General features: G+C 44.0%; 1 protein-coding gene across 3 annotated transcripts in view; it reads left to right on the top strand.

Moving 5' to 3' along the window:
* Positions 1–22740, top strand: part of LDB3 (LIM domain binding 3) — a 197083-nt gene that overhangs the window by 77670 nt on the left and 96673 nt on the right. For all 3 annotated transcript variants that reach the window (XM_084845328.1, XM_084845330.1, XM_084845327.1), the window contains exon 3: positions 10260–10411. In XM_084845328.1, the coding sequence (XP_084701454.1) occupies positions 10260–10411 (152 nt within the window). The remainder of the gene's footprint in view (positions 1–10259; positions 10412–22740) is intronic.

Here is a 22740-nt window from a genome sequence, read left to right as displayed (position 1 = left end):
TATCAGACAGAGTGAGACAGCTGCCCCATGTGGAGGATGCTGGGGCAGTAACTGCTGTCTCTCTAGCTATTGCTCTTGAGCCCCCCAGCTGTTCTCCCAGAGCCCCCTGGCCATTCCCATCCTCCTGGGCCAACAGTCAGTGGCAGCAATGCTTGCATGTCTGTCTGTCTCACCTAGTTGCCTTTTCCCAGCATGTCACAGACAGTGCCATTGGGGAAGGCCAATGACCAGGCAAGCAGTCAGTCAGCCCTGGCCACGTACTCCAATCCTTCATGACTGCATCATTTGGACATCAGTGCACACTACAAATCTGGGTATTCGCATGTGTCATACCATCTCCTTGCGATATGCTATACTGCACTGTAAACTTTGGGAAGATATTCCTCACCGGGATGAGAGGGGGGATATGACATTGTACCCAGTGGAGTTGTATCCGATGTTATTCTAATTTAAGCCCCATTCATTTCAATGAGCTTACTCTAAGTAGGACTAGCATTGGGTACAATCTATACTTTGTTGAACGAGACTGACAGTCAGCATTTTGCTGCTTGTCAGAGATGTTGCTTTTTTAAAATAAGGTAGCCATGGAAAAGATAGCTTAGTCTTCTAGCAGATGACAAAAATATGAAGCATAGCTCTCAAGTGAAAGTGCTTGTTTCGTTTTTGTGTCACATATATATACAGCACTGCGAGAGTTAAACATTTAAAACTGATATTTGTAAAATAAATAAAAACAATCCTGCAGGCTGCATGCATATGTATGGAAAACGAAGTAAACACTCTAATTGTCCAAATAATAAAGACAATAAAAGCTGCAAGGCCTGGAACATCAGGTCATATTCAAAGTCAAAGCTATTTTAAGTAGCTGAATATGAAAAGTGACTTCAGGTTGATGAGTATCACATTAAAACCTTTCTTATCATCTTGAATGTCTTTATAGAATGTGACTTTACAGCTTGGATGTTCTGAATAAGTTAAAAAATAAAAACCTTCACAGCTACATGAAAATATGGAGACCTTACTTTCTGCAGTGAGTGGCTTTTAGTCAGAACAGGCTGGGGAGAGCCAGTAAATTAAAATTATCCTGGCACAATTGCCAGTGGAAAAAGACATAAAACCCCCAATTTAACTTACCGGCAGTGTGCAAATAGTAATAAACATGATTAATTTTTGCCAAGATTAGGAAGTAAGGATGGAGCTTTCAATGAAAGTCAAGAAACAGGGCAATAATGCAATAACGATCTTGAACAACATGCAGTTTTGGAACCTACAAGCAAGATTTAAACATCTCTTTGAAAACAGTGCAGCTCTTTAAAAGTGGATTTAAAAGCATTTCGAATGGAACCAGTAGGAAATGGAAGACCTTGGAGAAATCTGCACACTTGGTGAATACAGAGGGTCATCTTACTAGATATTCTACAGTACATGTTACCACAGGACTGCACCAGATGTGTGATAAAATCCTCCTTACCACTTGTCAGGATGATACAGATGACCAAGCTGACCCTGGGACCATTTTGGTGGTCTGTAGTGGCTCTTGGATTCGAGCCGAAGTGAATTTGGTCACCAAAGCTCTGCTACTTTTAATGTTGAATATTAATGATATATTCTCTGAATGTTTGCTGCACATTCAATGAATATATTGGCATTTGACCTCCAGTGTAACCTGATTTCAATATTTGGTATTTGCAGTGGTGTAATGGAACCAGGCCCCTTCATGGATCACTGCCTTGTTGTGGCGAAGGGGCTTGCGTAACTCAGTGAAGCCATAAGCTATGCCGTGCAGGGCCACCCAAGACGGACAGGTCATGGCAGAGAGTTCTGACAAAATGTGGTCCACTGGAGAAGGAAATGGCAACCCACTCCAGTATTCTTGCCAAGAAAACCCCATGGAACGTATCACAAGGCTAAAAGAGATGACGCCGGAAGATGAGCCCCTCAGGTCGGAAGGTGTCCAATATGCTACTGGGGAAGAGCAGAGGGTATTTCCAAGTAGCGACAGAAAGAGTGAAGCGGCTGGGCCAAACCCGAAAGGACACTCAGCTGTGGATGTGTCTGGCGGTGAAAAGAAAATCTGATGCTGTAAAGAACAATATTGTTTAGGAACCTGGAATGTCAGATCAATGAATCAAGGTAAGCTGGAGGTGGTCAAACATGAGATGGCAAGATTGAACATCGACATCTTGGGAGTCAGCAAACTCAAATGGACAGGCATGGGCGAATTTAATTCAGGTGACCATCATATCTACTATTGTGGGCAAGAATCCCTTAGAAGAAATGGAGTAGCACTCATAGTCAACAAAAGGGTGGGAAAAGCAGTACTGGGGTACAATCTTAAAAATGATAGAATGATCTCAGTACGAATCCAAGGCAAACCATTCAACATCACAGTAATTCAAGTCTATGCCCCAACCACTGAGGCCGAAGAAGCTGAGGTTGATCGGTTCTATGAAGACCTACAACACCTTCTAGAACTAACACCAAAAAAAGATGTCCTCTTCATCATAGGGGATTGGAATGCTAAAGTAGGAAGTCAAGAAATCACCGGGATAACAGGCAGGCATGGCCTTGGTGTACAAAATGAAGCAGGACAAAAGCTAATAGAGTTTTGCCAAGAGAACACGCTGATCATAGCAAACACTCTTTTCCAACAGCACAAGAGGCGACTCCACACATGGACGTCACCAGATGGTCAATATCGAAATCAGATTGATTATGTCCTTTGCAGCCAAAGATGGAGAAGCTCCATACAGTCAGTAAAAACAAGACCTGGAGCTGACTGTGGCTCAGATCATGAGCTGCTTCTTGCAAAATTTCGGCTTAAATTGAAGAACGTCGGGAAAACCACTAAACCGTTCAGGTATGACCTCAATCATATCCCTGATGAATATACAGTGGAGGTGAGGAATAGATTTCAGGGATTAGACCTGATAGACAGAGTGCCTGAGGAACTATGGACGGAGGTCCGTAACATTGTTCAGGAGGCAGCAACGAAATCCGTCCCAAAGAAAAAGAAATGCAAGAAAGCCAAGTGGCTGTCTGATGAGGCTTTACAAGTAGCTCACGAAAGAAGGGAAGCGAAAAGCAAAGGAGAAAGGGGAAGATATACCCAACTGAATGCAGAGTTCCAGAGAATAGCAAGGAGAGACAAGAAGGCCTTCTTAAATGAACAATGCAAAGAAATCAAGGAAAACAATAGAATGGGAAAGACTAGAGATCTCTTCAAGAAAATTGGAGATGTCAAGGGAACGTTTTGTGCAAAGACGGGCATGATAAAGGACAAAGAAGGCAGGGACCTAACAGAAGCAGATGAGATTAAGAAGAGGTGGCAAGAATACACAGAAGAACTATACAGGAAAGATCTGAATGTCCCTGATAGCCATGATAATGCGGTCACTGAACTTGAGCCGGACATCCTCGAGAGTGAAGTCAAGTGGGCCTTAGGAAGCATTAGTAACAACAAAGCTAGCGGAGATGACAGTATTCCAGCCGAGCTATTTAAAATCCTAAAAGATGATGCTGTTAAAGTGCTGCATTCAATATGCCAACAAATCTGGAACACTCAACAGTGGCCACAAGACTGGAAAAGGTCAGTTTACATTCCAATTCCAAAGAAGGGCAACGCCAAAGAGTGTTCAAACTACCGCACAATTGCGCTCATTTCACATGCCAGCAAGGTGATGCTCAAAACCCTACAAGCTAGGCTTCAGCAGTATGCGAACCGAGAACTACCGGAAGTACAAGCTGGGTTTCGAAGAGGCAGAGGAACTAGAGATCAAATCGCCAACATTCGCTGGATCATGGAGAAAGCAAGAGAATTCCAGAAAAACGTCTATTTCTGCTTCATTGACTATGCTAAAGCCTTTGATTGTGTGGATCACAACAAACTGTGGCAAATTCTTAAAGTGATGGGAGTACCAGACCACCTTACCTGTCTCCTGAGAAACCTGTACGAGGGTCAAGAAGCAACAGTAAGAACCAGAGATGGAACAACCGATTGGTTCAAAATTGGGAAAGGAGTACGACAAGGCTGCATATTGTCACCCTGCTTATTTAACTTATATGCAGAGTACATCATGAGAAATGCCGGGTTGGATGAATCAGAGGTCGGAATTAAGATTGCTGGGAGAATTATCAACAACCTCCGATATGCAGACGATACCACCCTAATGGCAGAAAGCGAAGAGGATCTCAAGAGCCTCTTGTTGAGGGTGAAAGAGGAGAGTGCAAAAGCTGGTTTGAAACTCAACATTAAAAAAACTAAGATCATGTCATCTGGCCCTATCATTTCCTGGCATATCGAAGGGGAAGAAATGGAAGCAGTGACAGATTTTACTTTCTTGGGCTCCAAGATCACCACAGATGGTGACTGTAGCCATGAAATTAAAAGACGCTTGCTCCTTGGGAGGAAAGCTATGGCCAACCTAGACAGCATAGTAAGAAGCAGAGACATCACCTTGCCGACAAAGGTCCGTCTAATCAAAGCTATGGTTTTCCCAGTAGTAATGTATGGCTGTGAGAGCTGGACTATAAGGAAGGCTGAGCGCCGAAGAATTGATGCTTTCGAACTGTGGTGCTGGAGAAGACTCTTACGAGTCCCCTGGACTGCAAGGAGGTCAAATCAGTCCATCCTAAAGGAAATCAACCCTGACTGCTCATTGGAAGGACAGATACTGAAGCTGAAGCTCCAATATTTTGGCCACCTAATGCGAAGAGAAAACTCCCTGGAAAAGACCCTGATGCTGGGAAAGACTGAAGGCAAAAGGAGAAGGGGACGGCAGAGGATGAGATGGCTAGATAGCATCACGGATGCAACGAATATGAACTTGAGCACGCTCCGGGAGAGAGCGCAGGACAGGAAGGCCTGGCGTGCTATGGTCCATGGGGTCACGAAGAGTCGGACACGACTGAACGACTGAACAACAACAATGGAACCAGGGCTCACAGGGATGCAGCACTTTTTTATTAGCCGGGATGCGGATGTCATCTGCCACCCCCTTCAGAATTCCTTGTTCCCTCTAAGCTTAGCTGCAATCCTCACAGTAGCTGGTGGAAAATGAATTTTCCCAGCAAGGATATATTGTTTCCTGTTGTAATGCAACGTATTTTGGGGTGGTTTGGTCTTGAATGGGCTGTTGAGACCCATTACCTTTATAAAAAACCTGCTCCTAGTGGAGATGAAAACTTCCAGAACTGGTTTGTTGATATGGATTAACACAGTTGCCTAAATTTTTGGACTCTCCATGGGGGTGTGGGTATGGGATCTGTCAGGATGAGCACCCGTACTTCAACATTTACCACTACACCACTGGATATTTGACTATAGATAGTTGACAATATCATTATTATCATTATCATTATCATCACACTCAAAGTGCCTAAAATTTTCTAAGTACTTTAAAAGATAAGAGAATCCCTGCCTGCAAACTCACAGTCTAATAGACATGATACAAAAGGAAAAGGAATGGAGATGAAAGAGAAAAGGAAGCTGTTTCTTCATTGGACCAATGGGTGGTCTCCCGCTTCTGATGATTTTGTTGTGGTGCTTAATACTTGCTAGTGATAGATAACATGCAGTAGTATTCCATAGTTGATAGCTGGCATGCAACAGTATTTAATATTTGACTGACTTGACAGGCGACATGCAGCGGCATGCAGTACTTGATAGTATCTGACAGTTTATGATCATTCATATTTAATGCCTGGCCGTTTTGTATGTTTCAAAATGGTTTTACATGGGTGTGCACTCAAACACACAGACCCTCACCTGCAGTCTGAAATGGTCCAGCCAAGCAAAAGCTGTGCCGTGTGACTTGTTTCGCCCATCTAAGGGAAGTTGGCAACATTGAGCAGAACACACCGTGAGATACAAAGAAGGTGGCCAATCCCGAGAACCAGCATGGTGTACCTTTGACTTGTGGCAAGCTACAGTGTAGACAAGCTCATAGTGTCAGCAGACAGAGGCTCTTCATTCCATTCCGTACTTCTAGATTGGAACAAGATAGTCCCCGTGTTCCCTGATATTTCAGAGCTGGCTCTGTTTTATCTGCCACAGTGTACTGGAACATCGCTCACTTTTGATTACTGAGTGTTCCCTGTGCTGGTCCCAGTTGCATGCTTTTGGCTTTCTTGGAAGTAGGTAGTGGAAGCCAATTAACATCTAATTTTAGTAACTATATGCTTCAGCCTTTGAGATGAGGCAGCCTTTAGGAATCAAAGTTTGGTTAAAGATCAGACTCGTTTCACATCCCTTTGGGTTTGGTTTTCTATCCAGTTTTATCTCTTTGTTGTAAGCTTCAGCTCTGATCACGTCTGTCAAAATGCTGAGAAGTCGTCATAACTCCCTGGGGTCAGTTTATTTATTTTTAATTATTTTATACTGCCTGCCATGAACAGCATATCCAGACGGTTTACAATAATAAAACTGTAGTGCAAATATAAATTAAGTGAAAATGATCACTATGCAATAAAACCAGGAGGCATGAATTAAAAATCATAAGACAGGTGTTATATGGTGAATTCTGCTGAATGAGGTGAATTCTGAGGTGAATTCTGCTGAATCTCAGAACAGTTTTCCAGGGTGGGAGTTCCTGGGGAGTCCTGCATTTACTTACCAGACTGAGATTCACTTAGGTTTAATGACGTGGCAGCAGCATCTGTCCTCAGACCATTCTTTGGCCCCATAATTGCTTTGCAGGATCAAGGCCTTGATTCTTCTCCTCCCTCACTCCCACTAATTCTTCACAATGCAAAGAGGGCAATAATTGCCTACCTATAATGCAGCACAACACAACAGAGATTGCCTAGCTTTTGCCATTTTGACCTTCATCTTCCATGTTCCCTGCCCTGCCCCGCTACAGACCATAATATGCTAGCAATGCCAGTCTGCCCATTTGAGGACAGATGTAGGTGATTAGGGGAAAGGCTGAGTGGTTCCTAGGCAACAACAATATCCTTCTCCAGTCCTTTCACACTGGCAACAATGGGGATGCACTATTGTGGCATTTGTGGAGTAACTGAATGTGACACCTGAGGCAGGTGTACCTTGTAACTGCTGACTTGGAATTTGTAGGCAGCCCAGAAAGGAATTAGGATGTTACAGTTGCCTAGCAACCTCAGGATGCTTTCTGTTTACAGTGCTGGTTCCAGGTTTTGGAGGCCCCTTTGGGCAAGATAACCTCAATGAGCCCCCTCCCTCCATTAGTCTACTTTCTCACTGCCATTGTCACCAGAAATTATTGCTCCTCATCCTTTTTCTCATCATTGCTATGGCTTCCTTGTCTGACAGGCAGTGAGACAGTGAACAAGTACGCAGTGGCATCTACTGCTCCTCCTTCTCACTACTATCATTGTCTGGGCCAGAGCAAGAGGCAGGGGAACAAGCAGGTTGCATGGTAGGAGCAACTCCAGGGGGCTTTTGTCAGTGGGCCCCTGCTGGGGTGTGGGGCGTTGGTAGATGCCTAACCATGCCTACCTTTGATGCCAGCCCCACTGTCTTCGGTCCTTTTCACACGAGACTTTTATCATGCACTTGTGGTTGGTCACTCATGGACGTTTGTGGGTTCTTTTCATGACATCCTCAACTTCCAGTGCTTCTCCTGTTGTTTTTAAGCTTTATTCTTCCTTTTTAAATATGCAGTAAAAAATATAACCCCCCCATTAAAGATGTACAATATTGCAGCACCATCTACTTATAAATGAAACATATGGAACTTGCCCACAAAGGAAACAGCCCCCAGCCCATGTATTGTGCTGATCATAATCCTGCAAAGACTCTGGTAAGGGTGTGGGAGTTTTGCTTCAAAGTAGAGAAGTCCTTACTTAAGCTATTGCAACGGAAAAGAAGAATTAAGTCCCTGTCCAGGGCTGGTCCTGCTAATGAGCACACGGGATCTCATACGAGAAGGGAGGGGGCAATGACTGCAAAAAAGAAAAAAGTGTATTCCACTCAAGAAATTGATAAGATACCATGCCCAGAATGAAGTATCTGTTATACAGAACTTCCATTAAAGCAGAATCTCCAGAAAAGTGATAATCATGCAAATCAGGCTTTGTGTCTTTTGCAGCTGATTCATATATGCACTTAAGGTGGTGCAGTCTTCTCATAGGGACCGTACCTCCTTGGTTTCACATGAGGAGGCATTTGTATGGAATCACTCTGTGAACTTTGGAAAACAGAAAGGAGGCTAGTTTGCAATGTACATTTTTCGAGGATTGATTGATTAGTTCTGGTGTTAAGGTGGTGTAAAGAGAGAAAGGGGCAAGGCTGATGTGTTGAGCAGGAATTCCTAATTTAGGCTGTTTTTTGGCTTTTTCCAGAAAGAGAGTCAGTGCTCAGCAATGAATCTTTGCTCTTGATAAGTACAAGCAGGTGGGATGCACCAGGAGTCAGCTTTCCTGAACTTAGATATGTCAGCAGCTCAGACTAGTTAACATTTTATGACAAAATAGGCATCTATATTTCAAGATGGGAGAAATATATAGTCATAGAGGAGACAGCTGAATACTTCTCTCTCTCTCTCTCTCTCTCTCTCTCTCTCTCTCTCTTTCTTAAAGAACTTGTATTATCCAGGATCACATCTTGCTTTCTGCTTAACAGTCCTATTCTGTCAAGTATCCCACTTATAAGGCCAGCCCAGGTTGTTTTTAGGAGGAGCTATGTTAGAGAAACCCCAGTATGACCACCGCAAATATTTGTCCCCAATACCATTTCTGTTCTGATTGCTTTATCTATGGACTGCTGAGATACTCTTGTGATACTTGGATTGCTGCTTCTGGCCAAAACTGGCACTGCAAATTACCATCCGGCTGGATTTAATCTGCCTTTGCTTCTTTTTGTTTTTATCCCAGCGTTAGGGTTAGGTGATTGGAGAGCATATTTGCCTACTTTTGCACCAGTCATCATGAATGTATTGCAGGTATATTCCTGATTTTTGTTTCTACCAAGGGTCACATTTTGAACTGAACAAGGGCTGAATCACCAGCAACAGTAACTCTGCCCACTAAACCAAAGGGGTCACGCTTTGGCACTATATATTGCAGGCACAGGGGATCCAGAACAGAACTGCAGCAGGGGGAAAGGGTTAAAATCCCCCTACCCACCCCCCACTAGGTGCCCAACGCAGATTAGGGCCCTGTGCTTACTGTAGAGTAGATAAAAAGAAAAAAGCTGTAGTCTTTAAAGTAACATATGCTTTGGGTGTCACTCCTAAGAAGCAGAGGCATTGGGAAAGGGCTCCATGCCCCCTCTCTCCATGGTGTGAAGAGCAATGTAGACTTTCGCAGAGCCTTTCCTTTAGGCCCTTCAGCCATTCATCACCACTATTAAGGTATATAATAGCATGCAGGGGGAGAGTGAGGTGTCCTTGGGTTCAGGAGAATATGCTGGTGGCCATGTAGGAAGCCCTTGTGAGCTGAATTTGGCTTCCGTACCTTCAGTTGCCTCTCCCTACCTTATATTCTTCCCTAGTGTGTGAGCCACTAAATGAGGATGCAGTCGATCATGGGGATTTAAGCATACTTAGCTGTCAAGAGCGTTGACATGTATTTATTTATTTATTTATTATCATGCTCCCTGTGGACCTAAACTAGCCTCTGGATGGTAGAAGAGTAGTAGAATATTTGCATGGTAGGAAATGTCTTCTTCCTTAAATGTCCTACGTTGGGCACAATCCACCTGGAATTTCTGCTTCGCAAATGCCAGTGGATGAATGGAAACTAATTAGGATGGGGAAATGTCTAAATCACAGGCAGTGGCCTGCATACTCCTAAGTATACCTTCTGTGTGTGTGTGTGTGTGTGTGTGTGAGAGAGAGAGAGAGAGAGAGAGAGAGACTGAGAGAGAGAAACTGAAGCAGGTTCAGATAAGTAGCCCCAATCTCTTTCTTGCTATTCCAAGTCTTTGCTTGCTTACAGTACATTTTGAACTGTAACCACTTGTAGAAACTAATGACAATGTTTATAATACTGGTGTTTATAATCAGTTATTGCAAGATGCAATAGAGGTGAGCCAAAAGCTCCTAAATACCCTAGGGCTCTTTTTAACTGTCAGTGTACTGTCAATTCTGATGAATCAGTAGATGGACATATACTTGGTATAGATCAGCTCTGCTGGCTTGGGGATTATGGGAGCTGTAGTCCAACATATCTGGAGGGTACCAGTTTGGGTGAGGCTGGGGTAGAGGAATTGCACTCTGTCTTGACAGTCTTTCTTTCTTTCTCTCTCTCTCTCTCTCTCCTGTTCTTTTTTTCTTCTGCAGATTACACCTGGCAGCAAGGCAGCTCAGTCCCAGATGAACCAAGGGGACTTGGTGATAGCTATTGATGGAGCCAACACAGATAGCATGACCCACCTAGAAGCCCAGAATAAGATAAAATCAGCAAGCTACAACCTGTCCCTTACTCTTCAAAAGTACGAGGAGATAAGTTACTATCCATGCAAGAATTCAATGTTGTTGACTTTTTTCTCATGGGAAGCTGGCAGAAAGGCACCCGTGTAGGGACATTGCAGACATTATCTTGCAATCTGGAAGCATGATGCGTGTTTCATGTTTCTCCACAACAATGTCACATCTGACATGCAACCTTCACATCTCCCTTTCTCGGGCATTGCACAACCACCTCCCCCAACTGGAAGATTCAGAGGTTGTATTTAGGAGGATATGCTGTTGCTGTGGAGGAACAGGAAGATGGAGGAGTTTTCACATCCTGTTCTTATGTAGCAGGGTAACATCTGAAGCTCCTGGTAAAGCCACTTTTGACTGTACACTTCCTAGCTTTTATGTGAAGGAAAGGGTCCAGGATCTCCCAAAGTTACATGTCTTCATAATGTCAGGAGGGTCAGATCCAACCAAGGTTAAACAGAACTGATGGAAGTCCCAGGTCTTTTGCCATGTTTGGATCTCTTAGGCCTGATGCAAAGAAAGCCATCAAACAAGCACTTCAGAAGATATCTGGGAAGCCATTGGGCTCGCGGCTGGAGAATTGGTGCCTTCACATGGGGCATGCTCATGCTGCTGCTATTTGAAAGTGAGATGAGCATGTGTGCCATGAACAGCCATGACATTTTCATGGACCTGTTGCAAGCAGTTGCACCAGCGCCAAAACTCTTAGGATGAAGGGGGCTGATATAGCCAGTGTACAACAAACCATGATTATTGTCAAGGTGCTGCAGAACTTTGTATTGTGATTTCAGCAATAGCATGCAAACATGAGATTTGCCCTTGTGTCAAATGCCCTCTTAGTCTGTGTACCACAGCAGGGGCTGGGAAACCTTTTCCCCATCGAAGTCTGCATTACCTCTGTCGAAAACATATCTGCGACTGCATTCCAGCAGTGGGTGTGGCCAGTGCTAAGTGGGTGGGGTCTGAGCCCAAAGTGGAGAAGTTACAGATGTGATACTTATCTTTGTTCAGTGCACAATGGGGAAAAAAGCATTTGCACCCAGGCATTCTCCTTACCCAACTTGTGCAATGTGCCCTTGTCAGGGTTCCCCTTATGACCTGGATACACTGAGGAACTCCTTAAGGATCTCTTGCCTCCTTAAGAGTCCCACCTTCCTCCTTTTATTTTATTTATTTATTTATTTATTAAATTTATTAATCGCCCATCTGACTGGTCACCCAGCCACTCTGGGCGATGTACAACCCACCATAAACAATTTAAAACAATAAAATTTTACCATAAATTTTTTTAAAAAAATACCCTAACCCACCCCAAATGCCTGCCTGAACAACCACGTTTTTTATGCAGGATGGAAGCTCATTAAAGAGGGGGCATGACGGAGTTCCCTAGGGAGGGAGTTCCACAGAGTGGGGGCCACCACAGAGAAGGCCCTCTCCCTCGTCCCCACCAGTCTAGCTGTCCTGGCTGATGGGACAGAGAGAAGGCCATCCGAGGCTGATCTTGTTAAGCGGTCTGTCTGGTGTTGCTGGAGGCGCTCCTTAAGATAGGCTGGGCCGGAACCATATAGGGTTTTAAAGGTCAAAACCAACACCTTGAATTTGGCCCGGAAAACAACTGGTAACCAGTGCAACTCCTTCAGCACTGGAGTGATGTGATCTCGCTGGCGGCTGCCTTTAATCAGGCGAGCCGCCGCGTTCTGTACCAGCTGCAGTTTCCGAACCGTCTTCAAGGGTAACCCCACGTAGAGCGCATTACAGTAGTCTAAACGAGAGGAGACCAGGGCATGTACTACCGATGGGAGCAGATGGTCAGGAAGGTAGGGGCGCAGCCGCCGTATCAGATGGAGTTGATACAGCGCTGTCCGGCTCACAGCTGACACCTGAGCCTCCATGGACAGCTGGGAGTCCAAAATGACCCCCAGGCTGCGGACCTGGTCTTTCAAGGGTAGCTGTACCCCATTCAACACCAGGTCAACATCCCCCAGCCTCCTCTTGTCTCCCACCAAAAGTACCTCAGTCTTGTCAGGGTTGAGCTTCAGCTTATTCCTCCCCATCCAGCCACTCACCGTCTCCAGACATTTGGACAGGGATTCTACGGCCAACCTTGGTGAAGATTTGAATGAGAGGTAGAGCTGAGTGTCATCCGCATATTGATGACACTGCACCCCAAACCTCCTGATGATAGCCCCCAGTGGCTTCACATAGATGTTAAATAGCATCGGGGAGAGGATGGAACCCTGTGGCACCCCACAAGTAAGTGGCCACGGGTCCGAAACCTCCTCTCCCAGTGCTACCCTCTGGTACCTGCCAGAGGAACTTTTAAACTTCCCCTTCCCAATAACATGGGGTTTAGGCTGTAGATGTGGGGTGATTGACACTCTAGACACAGGATTTAACTACAACAGTTTGCTAGTAAATTAAAGCGAGCAAATCACAATTAAAGGTACTTGCACAATAAAGTTGAGTGATACAAAAGGCATTAAGAGAAAATAAAAGTTGCAAAGTGCAAGCTCCTTTACCCTAGCTGTACTTAGACATCTCCAGGCTGCTTCTTCATGCTCCCTCTTCAGGCTCTGATCTCCCTGACTCTGCTCTTGCTGGCTCTCTCACTCTCTTTATATACCCTCCTCCCTCAAAACTGAAAGTACTGTTTTAAATCTGAAGAAATGAAACTTACCAGGGAAAATGTAACTACTCCTCTCAGGGATACCCCCTCCCAACAAAAAACTCCAGGCCCCTAGGCCTGACCTTTTTCCTTGCCTCTGTAGGCCTCAAACTTTCACAGCTTTGTATCAGCTCTGTGTTCATTGGACAAATCAAGATGGAGTAAATAATATTAATTAACTTGAAGTGGGGCTGATGAAGGATGTAGCCTGGGAAGAGGGGGCATGGCCTGGGGATAGTCCAGAGGTCCAGACTGAGAGGCATGGAGGCCTGCATTTGGCCTGCCAGTTGGAGGTTCCTCACCCTTGGTGTATTGAACAAGAGACCTCAGGGTGATGTGATGGCCTACTACTTTCTCCCATGTAAGTGAGCTACTGCCAGAATCTCTTATGAGGGAAAAGCAAAGTTCTGCACACTGTCTCAGTTCTCAGTATATCTCAGTATCAGGTATTCAAGCTTTTCTAAATGCAGAGATACAGTGGATCAACTGGAGATCCCATACAACTATGTGCATGCTCCTTTTCCAAGCAGTGTGATTCAGTTAGGGTTGAAGCCTGAGCACTCAAAAACACCCAATGGCATGGAGGAACAGTGTGCAACAAGTCCCTCTTAACCTTGCATAAAAATGTCGGTATAGGATTTTGCTTAATCCCAGCCTTTGCATCTTGTGATTCACCACACCAAACAGAGCCTGCCAGCCAGGTATTGTGGCCAGCCAGGCTCTTCAGAAGTCCCCTCCCCCTTTTGCAGTCCCAGGCAGGCAGCAAAAGTGGGAGGTTTTATTGAGTTGCTGGTTGCCAAACATCCATGGTGTTGGGCTTGGTGGGTCAAAAGATATGCAGGCTTGGATCAAGCCAGCTGGTGTAGATTTATGGGTGCTTTGGCTTTATCTCAGCACTGTGGATCTAATACTGAATGGCACCTGGTTTCTCTCTCATACACATCATCTGGAATGCTGAGAAAGATGAGGTTCACCTTTATGAGATCAAAAATCTAGGCATCTACACACCCAGTGAGAAATGCTTTTCCTGAGTTGTGCCTGGATCCCAACAGCAATGACATTTCCTTTTATTGATTTTGACTCTGCCGGTTTCATGAGCATTATTTATCATGCAGTAGTTGGTTATTGAGTTTGGTACCTCTCCCTTTAGTTACTCCTCTTACGGCCAGCTCCTATGAGCTGCCTTACTGACAACTAAGCAGATTCACAACTCTTGCTTCACCAAAGCTGCTGCTGCACCTGCACTGGGTGAAGTTATTCTTTGTGCCATTGCAGTGATACATCTCTTTAAGACGGAAATGTTATAGGCATTTTCTTGATTATTGTTATTTTTTATTTGATCAAGAAAACTTGTCGAGGACAAAAATCCAAAAATCTGCTTCCTAGCAGTTGCAGCTCTTTATTAAGCGTGAGCAAAAAAACAAAACAAAACCCTCCAATCCATACTAAAAATCAGCATGCATTGATTTTTGCTGGGTTATTATGCCTGTAAGATGGTGGTCAGGAGAACCTAATAAAGAGGCTCTGAGGCTTTGGTCCCAGTGCACCAGCACTGGCGTACAACTAGGGTTCACTGCCTGTCTGCTTCTAGAGACAGTACTGGAGTGCCTACAGTAACATTGCCTAGGCAGAGGCTGATTGATATTGGAGGCAAGGTGAAAAGTTGGCACTGCCCCTGGTGAGTGATGATGAGCCTGCAAGGATCCTCTCTCTTCCAGATTTGAGGTGATTCCTGGGGGAGAGGAAAGTCAATTTATTGAGGGTTATAAAAGCAGCTTTTTGAACACTGAGAGGGAGCTCCAAATGAAGAAGGCTAAGGTTGAGTTGACCATGGGGAACTAGGCAAGCACACAGATCCCGGTAATCGTAACATAGCATCAGTCCCCCCACAAGCCAACAGCATGCCTTTAGAGGCCCCCGCCTCCTCCTAACAACTGTTTCAAAGCAACTGCAAAATCTCAGCCTTCTTTCTCCTTCACTGGTTGCATTCCAACTGCCAAATTGTTTACCTCAAGTCCCAGCCTGAGCAGGTTGCTGTGCCCAGCAGTTAGTAGCCATCGCCATCGAAAGCCCATTTAAGCAAATATCTTTTATCTGTCAGTGCCCTCTGAGGAACTACCTTTAACTATCTGGCTAAAGAAAAGGTTGTGTTCTTACTAAAGAGCCATACCATGATTATTAGTTGGCTTGCCAGCTGTGCTGCATTGTATGTTAATGAGCTTTTGTCTGGTTTTGCAGTTAGCTTCTAACTGCAGACAGACCACAGAGATAGTATCTATCAGAAATGATCTCGTGGACTTTTGAAGCTTAAACTCCTGCTCATCAGTGTTGCTGTGAGGAACACAGGAAGCTGCCTTATCCCGAGTCAGACTATTGTTCCATCTAGCCCAATATTGCTGACGCTGACTGGCAGCGGATCTCCAAGGTTTTCAGGCAGGATTCTTTCCTAGCCCTACCTGGAGAAGCAAGGATGGAACCTGGGAAGTTTGGCATGCAAAGCACGTGCTGTGCCACTGAGCCATGGCACCTCCCCGTCTTCTGTGATGTCACGGAAGCTAGCCTATAGGTACCTATCATAGCCAGAAAACAATCTGCGTCAAAGAAGGGAACTGAACCAAGCTGAAAACCTGCCTAATGGATTTTTCCCTGAAAAGATTGATCCAGGATTGGGGGATGGGAATGTGTCTATTTTGAGGCTTGCATAGTGCCTCCATCACTCTTAAAATACAAAATCTGGTCATCAACATGAAACTATTTTTCACAAGGATTTGGAGGGGTATATAAATGTGCATGAGTGCACATGGGTGCAATCTTGTGAAATCATTTCCAGCAGTAGTTGGCAGTAGTTCTGCTACTCGTGCAATGGAACCACTTGTGTCATGCAAATTTCAACAGAGAGATTCTTGTTTTTTTAAAAAAAATATTTCTAAAGCGATGGCAGAGTAGTAAAGCCCACTCACATGTGTCCAGGGATCTTAGAATGTTTTTTTGCATTTAACCTACCCTGAGACTTTGATATAAATGAAACCAAATACTAGCATAGCTGGCCTAGCTTTATTAGCATAATCTGAGAACATATCATGCCAAAGAAAATGTGCATCAATTTCCTGGAGGAGCAGATAACCCAAGAAAACAACCTTTAAAATCACGAGACCCAAACCCACATCGAAAGATGGAGCTAGAGAACTGCAGACATACCCATAGTCGAATACCAGCTCACCAGACAATTGCCAGCATAAAACTGAATCCATGGGGCAGTCCGTGGCAATATTAGAGCTTATCTCCCCTGTGGCAATAACATAGGACATAACGATCCAGCCAAAGTTATGCCCTTGTAGATCCAGTTGATCTTAGAGGGAGAGTTAAACAGATGCTTACATCTCTGCGCTTGAAATCAGTGGGTTTTAGAAGTGCTTCGCTTTGGCTAGACTGTGTCCATTTCTTTTACCATTCTTAATAAGCAGCTTTTCCTGTTGAGATATAAACAGGAAAAAAAATACTAAGATGGATGTCTTTATTTGGCTTAGATGAATGCTAGAATTCCAGCTGCAATCCTTGCACCCACTTACCTCTGAGTAAGCCCCATTGAATTCAGTGGGACTTATTTCTGAGTAGACATATATAGTAGACATATACAGCATTGCACTGTCAGTTCTTGTGCTGCATGTGGAGGGCTCAATTTGAAGTGCACAGCAGAAACCTTGTTAGTTTCACTGAAGGGCCAGCCGACCATCAATCAATGCCATGTCTTTAAAGGGCAATGGAGTATTTATTACACAGCAAAGCCTACTTGGTTATTAGAAATGTTTGCAGAATGCACATCACTCTCCCAGCTTCCCACTCCCTAAATATCAACCTAGAAGGGAATGTAAAAACCAACCTTCCCATTTGTCTGGGGAATATAACCCCCTGGGTGGGTTGTTGAAGACAATCTCCTTCTGCAACATTACTTCGCTCTCACTGTGAAAAGGTCATGGCAGGCATTAACAGTGTTTCTGTCTGAGTTGATGGCTTGAATAAAGATGGCAGCTTTATGCTTTTAGAAAATGATCAAGAGTTATTACTGGTGGTGTCTGCTACAAGCAGCCCTTTTATTCTTGATTAGTGCTGATTAGCTTAGAGAACTGGCTAAATAAACTTAGAGAACTGGCAAAATAAGTAGCAAATTAGGCATACATTACATAGGTCTAAGTGGATATATATTGGGCATGGAGGGGGCAGGATTTGGATATAAAAAGAAATGAAGACTTTGAAAATGCTGCAGTTTGCAGAGCTATTCTGCCTCTCTGTGCCTGCAGAGCATTTTCCATATAAGTCACTTATTTATCGGTTAATTTGGTATGGGACATTTTGCTTTGTGACTGCTTTTTAAAGACACTGGACTGATTTTCTTGTCTTATGATATAACTTTCTTGATGCAAGTGGTGTTATTGGCTGTTTTCATCGGCTTGAGTGGCGAGAATTGTTCTCCTGAATAGTTAGTACAGAAGTGGGTGTATTTGGGTGAGTATACTTGCTCTCTTTTGTATCAAGTGTTGCGAGTCTGTGACTGTTGTTTTTGTTTGTTTGTTTTTGGGAGCAATTGATCAAGCAACCAGGTGGTATTACAGGGCATTACATGCTATTTGGCTAGCAAGATAGATTACTTTCAGCAGTTGGAGGAACCCACTCCAACAGTGACTAGGGTTTCACACTAGTATTTAGAGAAACTGGATTGGAAAAGGCTGCACCAAACCAGTAGACTAGAAACCCAAGCTAACCTCAACAAGTTGTACTGACAAACAATGGAAAAATTCGTCCTTATTCTGTAGGAGAAGTGTTGTGTGTAAAATAAAATCATGAGAATATTAATCTGATTGATTACAGGTAGGTACAATACCTGTTGGTTTGCTCCATCTTTAAGATCGAATTACTTTGCTAGGCTTATCTTCTGATAAATTGTTCACCATTATATTATTTTTATAATAAGCAAAGGAACTGAGCTTTTGATCTAGCAGCTCAGCTCTTGTAAGGTTATGTTACATAAATTATCATCCGTTATATTATTTAGATTAATAAAGTAATTGAGCTTTTGATTTAGCAGCTCAGCTCTTGCAAGGTTATTTTGCTTGCCGTGATCACAAATATCATTAAGAAGGGCACATAAGTGAACAAATGCTTTGTAACATTTTAAAGAGAACTGCTCAGTACAAAAGGAAACTTCAAAGTGGCAGATAAGTAACTGGGACATAGTTCACCCCTTATACTTATAGTCTACCACTCAGATTCAGCAAGTCTGTGTGATGATCCTTCTATCTCAGCAGTGGCCAAATTTTTTAGCAGATCTACAGTAGCAAGTAGTGCCACTCCCAGGAGCACCCTGGGAATGCTGATTGGCCATTGAAGGGTGGGGTATAAATTTTACAGATAGAGCAATAAATAATAGTACACACTACAATTCATGTACAGTCCCTCTCTGCATTAGGTATGTTTTTGCATCTGTATGGAGCTGAGCTCCAAACTGAGCAGGCAGCATGGAAAAGATAAATACGAATGTGGGCCTGACTCTGTATATGCGTAGACCCATAAGCTCTCCTACTCCTGTCCTGGAATGCCACAAACCCCAGGTGCTTGTGTCATGTGGCACTTGTGCCAAAGATGTCCCACCCATGTTCTGTCTGATTAGTGTTATATTCTGTATGAATGTTTATAAGGATGTGGCCAACGCTCCCCCCCACACACACACACACACCTTAAACTAATATTTATCATGGCTCTTTTAAAAGAAAAAATAAGAAAAGAAACTTGGCATGGGAAATTGAGGAAGGAAAGCAGGGCATGAGAAGGAACTCCCATTTAGCTTGGGCATTATTGAAAAGACAATTTGACCTGACCTAGGGCTGATATATTGGTGTCATGATTAGGAATGTATGCTGCATTATTTAGATGAAAATGGGACTTTGTGCGCACAACAGGATGCAAGACTGTATTAAATGATATTGATTTTTCTTTTAAAAAGATCAGCAAAGGATAATAATCCAGGCAGAGCATGTGATCTTCTTTTTCTTTTGTTTTTTACGTGACACCATTGACTCACCACCAACCGTTTGAACAAACGTGTATGAAAATTATTCAGACTTAACTGGAAATAGATTTTAAAGATATGTCACAATATGATATGATATTCTACTTGATCCTTGTCTGGTGTCATTTGGTTACCTGGGTGGCATTGGTAAAAGAAGAGAAATAGAGTTCATCTTAAGTTTTTTAACTGCCATCCAGGTAATCTCTGTGATAGGGTGGCTATATATGTACAGACTAATAAATAAATAAGAAATGTTACTAATAAATTTTCCACAGATGTATGGTCGGTATTCAAGAGTCTTGAGCAGATACTAATAATTAAATGTAACTTATCAGTTATATCAGTGTATATAGGAAGTCAAACAACAAGGAGAATACATGTATCGTTGATTGGTCTTCCTTTGGAATGACACATATAACAATAATCTGGAACCATATCTTTTGTTGTATGTATGTATTTATTTAGTATTACATTTATATCTCAGCTTTTTTCTTCTTGCAAGGAATTGAAGGCAGTTTACATGGTCCTCTCCTCCTCTCCATTTTGTCCTCATAACAACCCTGTGAGGTTGTTTTATATGTCATTGGCCACACTCCTACATATACCTACTAGGAAGTATGCCCCACTGAGCACAGTGGATTTTATTTCTGTATAAACACTCATAGGATTGCACAGTTAATGTATATCTGTAACTGTTATTTAAATAAGTGAAAACATTAGCATCTGTGCTAACACTTTTAGCAGAGATGGATCATAAAGTCTTATATGGGCTCTGTGCTGAATCATCTTTTTGGACTGACATGTCCTCAAATAAGAGTGCAGCTTGGCGTTAGGGATGACACAAGGCTGCTGCTGAAAATGACATCCCTGTGTCTAGTTTTCCCCCATACTGTCTAATGAATGTCACCATATAATATATCATCTTGCTGTGAGTTTCCCTACCCCTTGCCTTTGCCCCTGTTGGCTAGGTTCATCCATCCCTCAGCGTGTAGAGGGTAAAGCCCATATTAGACAGATTAGATATAGTACTATTGAGCGGCCACAGCAGGCTTTTTACCTTCATGGTGCACCTGGTTTCACAATGGATAATGTAGATGTACACAGCACATACCAGCAAGTTGAATGCTGGGTCAACAGCCAACGAGGTGGAACAGGGAAGGAGAAACTCAGTGTAATTATGTTATGGCCTACAGAAGGTGTGCAAAATCTTTTCCACCCCATGGGCTGCAGGTGATGCTGGCTCAGAGGCTGCACACACACACTCATGTATGCACACATGCAGATGTACACATGCCCATCCCAGCAGTCCTGATACAGATCTCATATTCCTCACTGCCAGTAATGGCAGGGAAAGAGCGCTCTGTATGAGGACCGCTAGGGGAGGGCAGGGAGAGCTTTCTCTCCACTCCTTCCCTCAATGATTGTGATTCAGATCGCTCTTTCTTTGCTGGTATCTGTATTGCTGGGGAGGGAATATGGCAGTTGCAGCGGGAAGGTCGGGCACCCATGGGGGGCACAATTAAGGCCTCGGGAGGGGGGGTGCTGCAGTTGTGCATCCAGTCCTACAGTAAGCTCTACTAGACATTACAGGGAAGAACTAGATATGGGGATGCTAATTTCTTCTGTCAGCCCCATACCTGCCATGATTTCTGATTCTCCCCTTATAAGCCGCACTCTGCAGTTTCAGCACTTCCACATGTAGTCAGGGCCCCATCTGTAGGTTCTGTGGGTGTCATGGTGAACCCACTTGGAAGCCATTGGGTTCCATTCTGGACTTTAGTGGCCTGATCCAGAACTTCATTGCACTCCACAGGGCGCTATGGAAATCCCCCCCAGGAACACTCAACACATGGGAGCCCCCCATGCCCCATAGCAAAAGCAGACATAAAATAAACCTGATCATGGAGAAAGGTGCTATGAAATAGTTAAGTAATTCTGTAGGAATGTTCATTCAGAGGCAGAAATGGTGCTTCTCTCACTCTGAACACAGATAGAAGATGAATGATAAGAGGAAAGGATGAAAATCTCATTCTGAAGAGTGGCTTTTTGTTTCATTTCATTTTTTAAGTGGAGAGAAAAATGCACAGATCCTTGAATCAGATGAAGTGCAGCTATCATATGATTATCGAAGCATGTGATCATTTTTCTTCCCGTTCCCTGCTTATGGGGCTGCACTAATAGTCTCCAAAGTGTACTGTAGTGTCAGAATTCAAAATGAAAAGAAAAGAATGGAACAGGATAAAAAAAGAAGTGCAGTGCTTTGAAATGGTAGATGTATTTTACTTTCAGACTGCTCTGTATCTTGCGATACATTTAAAATAAGATAGCAGCATGCGTGTATTTGGTTGGTGGGGTGGGGATGATGAGCATAGCCCAGCCATGAAGATTCAAATGGGGCAAGGGCTCAGCCAGGGGTCAGAACCGCAGGCCCGGGGGGCAGATCTGACCCTCTTGGGGTCCCAAACACCCACCTGGGGTTTCTCAGAAGGCCAGGCCTCCACCCCTTTCCCCTCAACCACCACTCATTTGGTGGTTTTCCAGGTTTGGTGCAGGTTTTCCCTTTTCCTAAAAGCTTTACGCTACCAGATGCTGGTATTTTTGGACTTGTCCCTTTTGCCTCCAGCCCTGCTCACCGCTGGAATGTGGTCCCCCAAGAGCTTTTCCAAAATGGAATTTGGCCCTTGGGCTGTAAGAGTTTCCGCACCCCTGGCCTAAGCACAGAAGAGGGTTATTTCACAGCCAGTTGAAGACATTTTGTTGTCTGCGGCAAAGGACAAGATCCTCCTCATCCTGCACCCCAAATGCAGAAGTCAAGCTGACAGGCTGTAGAATCCTGTTTCAACACTGGTGATGGAAGAGTGTCCTCCACTACACTTAAGGGCATTAGGATAGATTATGGAAGTTGCAGGGTAGGCTGCAAAGCACAAGCAGTTCTGTCTTTCCACCCCTTGCCATTGGTCCCAGCAGCACCTGCCTAATGATAGGGCCGTCCCTGGGTGGTTTAGTCATCATAATTGAGTTTTTATGATTTTCAGATAGTGTTCCATAAATATTTCTTTGGGCCCTGAGATCTCCAGTTCTCACATCCTGGAGTGGTTGAACCCACACAACAGTAGGGTTATGGCCTATCAGGAAAAAGGGGATAACCACCTGAGGGGCAAGATGAAATTGTCAGAAGGAGAGGCACGTTGGGGTCAATTTAAGAGAGGCAGTCCAGGCAGAAGAAGAAAGAACAGAGAGAGAGAAACAGGTGGAGAATGCAGAACCAGGGGAAGGCTTGCTGCATGGGCGAATAAAGTTGGACTATGCAGGGACAAAGCAAGAAGTAGAGTTCGTGAGCCGCCTGTAGTACATGCCTCATTGCATGGGCCAAAGCCTAGTTCTTTCTGAGGTGGTAAATGACTGCCAGGACTGTACCACTTCACACCAGGGCCTTTGCTAGGCCTGGGCTCAAATCTGTTTCCCAGGGCCCCCATTCTTTTCTCCAGAGCTCTGAGTGTCCATTGGTACCAGTGGAAGCTTTCTTTCTTGACTCAGTTGCCATGCAGAGTTGGGAATTGGGAAATTAATTGGGGACAACCCCCTAATTTGTCACGACTTGTGTTTAA

This window comes from Heloderma suspectum, chromosome 3 (assembly GCF_057233095.1).
Source record: "Heloderma suspectum isolate Gila_16-S chromosome 3, 16-S_ref, whole genome shotgun sequence".
NCBI classification, from domain to species: domain Eukaryota; kingdom Metazoa; phylum Chordata; class Lepidosauria; order Squamata; family Helodermatidae; genus Heloderma; species Heloderma suspectum.
This window is presented reverse-complemented; position numbering and strand designations above follow the sequence as displayed.